Consider the following 7046-nt stretch of genomic DNA (forward strand, 5'->3'; position numbering starts at 1 on the left):
GAGAAGATGTAGTTGGAGCTTCCAGGTTGTTCGAAGGTTTGGCCGGTGGTGGGCAGTATTTGCTAAAACACTGAAGAAAATAATCGAAGAAGAGAGCTGGAGTAAGAGACAAGATGGCGGACTCTGAAAACAACAACGATGCTTCCACCGCAGAACCTTCTAAACTATGTGATCTCTTAGAGCGGGGCTGGAAGATATTTGATGAGGTAGATAGTACAAATGAACCGCTTGCCTCTTCTAGTATCCAGGTTCGAGTTAAACGCGGTATCGGTATGTTGGAAGAGGCGTCTACAATGGTGGCTCAGCTCGACCTGTTCAGCTGCAATGAGGAGCTGGAGGAGGTGGCCACGGCCGACCTGAGGTACCTGCTGCTTCCAGCGCTGTGCGGGGCGCTCAGCCTGAAGCAGAGCGGCCGGGACCGACGGCTGGAGATAGTCCAAACAGCACGCAACTACTTCATGGATTTCTTGAAGAGATGCCATGAGTATAATCTGTCACGGTTTGAACTTCCGACTGCGAATGAAAACTCGAGTCCTTGCGAAGCATCAGAAAACGAATCCCCTGCGGCTCCGGTAACGTTAAATTGCTTATTATATACGTACACTAGCATTAATGACAGTAAATAGCGTTTTACATACGTGTGTGTGTGTGTTCAAATTCAAATATACCATTGGATCAATTAGCAGGAGGGTGTGTCCCAGTTTAAAGTGTAAGTATAAACTGAGGGGTTAGCACTGTGCTTTATTCTAAATTAATTTATAAAAAGTTTCGTATTTGCATAATTTCCGGATCTACTTGACTTGGTCCTTGTTGGTTTTCCATTGGCGAAAGTTGCGGCTTCTACCTGCAGGCCTACTCATACATATTCTGTACTATCCTCTATGGAAAAGAGACAGTACCTGGTACTTAAGGTAATTTCTAGTCGAGCTGAACAATGCAGTGGAAAGCAGTAATTGCACAGTTGGAAAATGAGTAAGTTCTGAATTGTAAAGTGTGGTTCTTGTTCCAGTCTGTCCCTTGCCAGCCAGACCTTGTTTCCATGGCAGTACGGAGACAAGCTAAGATCGAGCGCTACCGTCAGAGGAAGGATCTGGAAGCCAGACTGACGGATGTACGCAGAGCTGTGGACAGCGGACAGGCCGACGATGAAGTCACCAGAGATTTTTACCTTCTTAACGTTCAGAGATGGGTCACTGTGTGTCTGGAGGAAATAGAGAGCATTGACCAGGAGGTGGAGATACTCCAGAAGATGGATGGTCTGAAGCAGGGTGCTGCCAAGCAGCCAGCTCAGCCCGCCAGGCCCCCCATGAAGCCTTTCATACTCACCAAGGACATGGTGCAGGTGAGCCTGTGTATGAGAGGCTGTTGTGTGGGTACTCAACTAGGTATTCACTGAAAAAACTACAGAGAAAAGCTGCTGGGGAATGCAGAAGTAGCAAATAACAGACAGCTAGAACGATACATTAGCTTGTCTGAAATCTGTCAACCAATATAGGCTTAATGCTAAATTATCAAAGTGCATGTCTGTCTGCAGGTAACAAGAATTTGCTGGACAGAAATGCTATACTTGGTTTGAAGTCATTTCAGAGATGTTAGCAGAGGGCTCCTGATCCAGGGAGCCCTGCTTCACCATCGCATAGTTTGTCCACAGTGGAGCACACTCAGTATCTTCAAAACTATAATGAAAAAGACAAACAAATCTGCTTATTGTATTAAAGCTCCTAGGGAGTTTCATTTTGCAACCTTTCCATCCAACAGAGTTCTTCTTAAGGGACACGTGTTGCAAAATGAAAACTGCTGTGAGCTTGTAACACAGTGTGCGGATCAGTGTTGTGCCTTTTATCTGTTGGTCTGCTCTTACACAGCTAGGGCTACACAATCATGAACATTTAGTTGACAATGAATTGTGGTTACAATGTCAATGCAACTATTATATTGTAAGCATAATAATGTATTTTAATTTGAACAACTAAAAGCCTGGTCTTGAATAATGGCCGGTGGCATGGTTACTACACACAAGTACAAGTGAGGCATAAACTCCATTGGTTGACTTATTGATCTAATAAGTTAGTAGCTACTAGGAAAAGAGAAAAGCAGAATCGTCCAAAGGGAAGCAGGGAGGGAACTGAAGTGATAAATGAAGGTGCCAACTTCATGTTGTAGTTCCATTAACGTGCTCTGCAACATTGTGTGATTCCATGTGTTTGTTCCATTCCCAGGCTAAGGTGTTCGGGGCAGGTTACCCCAGCCTCGCCACCATGTCAGTGGATGAGTGGTATGATCAGCACAAGAAACGAGGGGGTCTCCCCGACCAGGGAATACCCAGGAGGGTTGATACGGAGGAGGACACTGATGCGAAGGAGAGAGAAGAAGAAGATAAAGAGAAAAAGGCTGAAAATGATGATGAGGAGTCACGGCTGAAAACCAGAAACTGGGATGATTACAAAGAAAGTCACCGCAGAGGTTATGGAAACCGCCACAACATGGGCTGACCAATCGGGTTCCTCTTTTCTGCTCTATTCGGTCCAGGTAGTGAACATCCTTCACAGTTCGGATCCTTAAGACTGATTGAATGAGAAGGTGATCACAGCATTGTAAATTATTTTCTAAATGCTACAGCTGATTAACTGATGTTTATCATCTACATGTTGCCAGTCTTTTACAAGGCTGGATTAAAAGCCCCTCTGTGGTATGATGTGTTACAGTGAGTCTTAATTATAATCTACATTTTGGCTGGACTGAATCAAACCCAACTATGATGCCAATGTTTCTGCTTGTGGTGTGTATATCCTAACACTTTCTTTGTAAAATAAAGACACTGAAGAAACTATGTAGGTCTAAAATCAGTGTAGAGGATCTGTTGGAAATTAAAACACAGCTACCAAAACCTAGGTCTATTTTAGTAACAAATTATGACTAATCTGATTTTAACTTATTTTTCTCAATTTGCTTGAAATGTGTGCATTAAATAATTTCATTCCATCCATAGTTGAGTATTCACATCAGGTTTAAGATCTCAGAAACATACATTTTTATTTAAGTAAGGAACAACAGTTGTTGTAAAGATAATCCATGTGTTTTTGAAGTTTGACCTCACAGCTGCACCACCCATATGCAGACATGGCATAGCTCATATACTGGAGCACATATGGTCTATGACAACATACTCTTCAACATCAGAGAAGGAGGTGTGCTGATTGGAAGAACAGATCACCGGCCACCCTGTCACACGCCAGGCCAAAACCATGGAGGGCGGGAGGAGAGATCTGCTAACCCAGCTGGGACCTCAGGCCATTCCACTTTCCAGCATGCTCCTGGCTGATGAGAGTAAAACCCAGGCTAACCCTGAACAGGACCATGTGGCCAGAGGCTCCCCGGTTGGCTCCTGCTCTGTGGGGTGGAGCGCTGCAGGACTCTTTCGTATCATTATAGATGCTTGGGGCTCACATGCCCAGCCGTATCATCCGCCGAGAGTTTGGATTTTTTTTGTTTACATTCTTCCTGATGCACATTCAAAATTGCCAACCTGACATAACAGTGTAGCTGTGTGTCCTTTTTTTTTTACTGTCAGTAATTTGTGTATTATTATACGTTTCTGAACAAATGCAAGTGTTTGGGTCATTTTAGAACCGGTAGGCTAAGGGGGAATTCTTTTGAGCTGACTTTACTTTTTTTGATAGCTAATGCAGCTATTTTCAGATCATTGTTAAGAAATGATAATTAAAAAAAAGTGGTGGGGACATCTCCCTAGCACTCCCAATGTGAATGACACATATGCTTTTTTTTTTTTTATCCATAGCCTAATGTGTCATATTCTTATCTCTCATGTCTATTGTATTTATTTTTTGAGAGTTTCCTATACACATTGTTTGATTTCATAATAGTTTTCATAACATTTATCTAGTCAAGTTCACAAGGTACACACCCAGATGTTGACACAAAGTTGAAGCACACAGTTGTCTAAAATATTCCTGTGCATTGTTTCAGTGTGAGAACGGCCCCAGCTGTCATACAGTATCTATGATTTCTGCTATGCAAGTAGCTGCGTCCCTTTTATAATAGATGTTACCGAGACAAAGTGATAAGGTGAAAATTATCTCTTCTGACCTAATCCACAGCAAAGTTAAATCACACAGCAGATAATTTAACCAAACGACTGCCCATAATTAAATTTAAAACCGATTTACATTAAGCTAATCCACATAAATCTGCTATATTTTGGGGGGGAAAAGTCAGCACTGAGGCAGAAATTGACTAACAAGAGGTAACACTAACCCAATTTGTCTGGGCAATTAAGATGTGAATGTATATTATCAGAGCCATGGCCTGCTGTACTGCAGATGGATTGTAGCTGTAATGATCTGCTACAGTCTGCTCTAAAAGGATAACATATCTAGAAAAAAAACATTAGCCTACTAGATTTTCATAAAATAAAAGCTAAATATTGTAGCTATGTTTCTATTAACATATATATTGCTAATATTTTGAAAATAATTACTTGTGTTCCCATAACCACCAAACCTCGATTGACCGTGTATCACTCTAATCCTTGGACCCATTGTCAGAGCCTACGCTGGTGCACTACAACGCACGGCCTCATTTTGCGAGAGTATGCAGGCAGTTCTAGGAGGATGAAGGAATTGATACCATCGACTGTACCCCTCGCTCGCCTGACCTAATTCCAATAGAACACCTCTGGGACATTATGTTTCGGTCCATCCGATGCCTGCCAGGTTGCACCTCAGACTGTCCAGGAGCTCAGTGATGCCCTGGTCCAGATCTGGGAGGCGATACCCCACGACACCATCCGTCGTCTCATAGGAGCATGGTGGGGGCGCATTATTTTTCCACTTTGATTTTCGGGGTGTCATTGAATTCATCCCAGATGATAATTTTAATTTCCATCAAATGATGTGGCATTCTTTTGTTCCTAACACATTACCCAGTCCAAATCAGTAGATATCCAGCATCATTTATTTTCCCATTGAGATCTGATGTGTTTTCAAAGTGTTCCTTTCATTTGTTTTAGCAGTAGGGCCCCAGTGTATAAATATAGTCTTTGTAATGTTATGATTCATTGATTATTCATTATTAATCTTTGATTTTTCTTGTTAAATCATGTGAAAATAATTTGTCAAGCTGCTTGTTGGATATGCTTGTCCTTAACCTTGGACATGTGAAGGAGGCCCTCAAAGATTCTGAAATGAAGAGCTGTGGATGCATTGAGGAACTTTTGGTTTCACATTGGGGGAAATTCCTATTTGATTCCTGATGTGTATTGTGAAGAATAATATTTTATTTTGGCATCTTATGCAACAACTAGGTACATTTAAGGAAAATTGGAATAATAAATAGAAGGCTAGATGTCATCTTCATATCACTGATGAATGCAACAACAACAAAAGGCTATCTAACACAAATACAAAGGACCCCAGTGTATAAATACATACTGTATATCATTTATCATTCATTTAAGATTAATCTTTGATTTATCCAATCTAATAATTGAACATTTTCATTTAAAGGTCTCCTATTATACTATTTTTAGGCATATATAATAGTTCTCAAATATATGAAAATGTATAAAAAACATGTCTATGAAGTGTTATGCTCAAAATACCAAACAGATCACCCATTCTAGTCATGACTCATACTCCTCTATTTCAGCCCTGTTATGGTGCGTTCACACCGGACGCAATGCGATTTTTGGGGGCGGCACGATTACATGTAAAGTCAATGCAGAGATGCGGACAGACGCGAATTTGCTCCGACGGTGCACACGAAGTGGTTGATGCGAATGCTGCGGCGGGATTGAGGCGATTGGAGGGGGCCGCGACAACCGCTCGAGTTCAATTTTTTCTACTTGAGCGTCAAATTCGCGTGACGCGATCTCGCGGTAGCCAATTAGCGATGAGGATCTCAGTCTGCCGTCACTGACGTTGAACCAGAAAACCAAAACATCAGCCGTTAGCTGTTAGCACTCAGAGCTCACTGCTCCTCATATCTGTTCAGAAACTAGACAAAAGTTAAACAAGTACAAACCACAGACTCTCTGTGTCATGGCGAATACAGTCGCTGGTTTATTTATGTCTGTATGCCGTTATTGTGACTGTGGACGGAGCATATACAATGTTAGTTTAGCCTGATCGATCCGATCTCCATTCAGAAAACACGCATTTTAAAAGGTTTTTCGCATGCCGTCTTGTCTGCAGACTTGTCAAAGCATGTGTGAACGCAGCATTAGAGAAGAGCTGATTCTGGGTCCTTAGCTTTTAAAAAAAAAAAGCTTATGCCTGCTCAGAATTCTACCGAGATACTCAGCTAAATGCTGTCTTGATGAAACGCCGTATCATGTTCAAAACCACATCAAAGATTATTTCATAAACAGTATGGAGCTCAAATGCTTTTTCTCTCGCGGGTGAGTTCCTGTTTTTATTTCCTGCTTTTTTACACATACTCTCTCCAGTACAGGATAGCTCTGAGTGTTAGCGATGCTTGCTAATGTAAACAAAGACCATATTACGTCCAAAACAGTAGGGCATTGTTTCTGATAGGGCCGTGGGTCTAAAGCCAACCCACATTTCCGATATTACGTCATATCGGCAGCAAATCTGGATCAGCTCCGTTGTACCCCCGTTTTTAGAAATTTGGGTACGGAGGAAAAGAGAGAGGGTTTTGTTTTCTGACACTTTGTGAGTTCCCTGACACACCGGGGACACATATTTATGTATAAAAGACATACAAAAGTTCATTTTGCATGATAGGAGACCTTTAAATCATGTGAAAATATTATGCCAAGAAACCTGATAGCTCATGGGATCACAGTATCTACACGTATCCACTGTGTTATTCAAAGATTATGTAAAATACAAACAAAAACTGTGTTTGGAATGGAAAATATATATAAAGCATAAATATAATAACCCATAGGCCCCATTCTGACGGCCATTTTGGCTGCACTGGTTAGCTGTTAGAGCAACACACTCACTCCATAAAGGTCCAGGAGCGACGCTTGGTCAGGGTCCCGAGGCGTGCAGTTGGGACGC

General features: G+C 41.8%; 1 protein-coding gene across 1 annotated transcript; it reads left to right on the forward strand.

Moving 5' to 3' along the window:
- Window positions 1-78: 78 nt before the first annotated feature.
- On the forward strand, window positions 79-3771 carry igbp1 (immunoglobulin (CD79A) binding protein 1). The gene is made up of 3 exons (XM_034134371.1): window positions 79-572; window positions 1010-1342; window positions 2220-3771. The coding sequence occupies exons 1-3, from the start codon at window positions 114-116 to the stop codon at window positions 2490-2492; spliced, it is 1065 nt and encodes a 354-aa protein (XP_033990262.1). The 5' UTR covers window positions 79-113; the 3' UTR covers window positions 2493-3771.
- Window positions 3772-7046: the final 3275 nt, after the last annotated feature.

This window comes from Trematomus bernacchii, unplaced genomic scaffold (assembly GCF_902827165.1).
Source record: "Trematomus bernacchii unplaced genomic scaffold, fTreBer1.1, whole genome shotgun sequence".
In the NCBI taxonomy this organism is placed as follows: Eukaryota; Metazoa; Chordata; class Actinopteri; order Perciformes; family Nototheniidae; genus Trematomus; species Trematomus bernacchii.

Excerpts from the sequence above, each read along its gene's own strand:
- igbp1 (XM_034134371.1), top strand. The coding sequence starts at position 114 with ATGGCGGACTCTGAAAACAACAACGATGCTTCCACCGCAGAACCTTCT. Across the intron at positions 573-1,009 it reads ACGAATCCCCTGCGGCTCCG|TCTGTCCCTTGCCAGCCAGA; the intron begins GTAACGTTAAAT and ends TTCTTGTTCCAG. Across the intron at positions 1,343-2,219 it reads TCACCAAGGACATGGTGCAG|GCTAAGGTGTTCGGGGCAGG; the intron begins GTGAGCCTGTGT and ends TTCCATTCCCAG.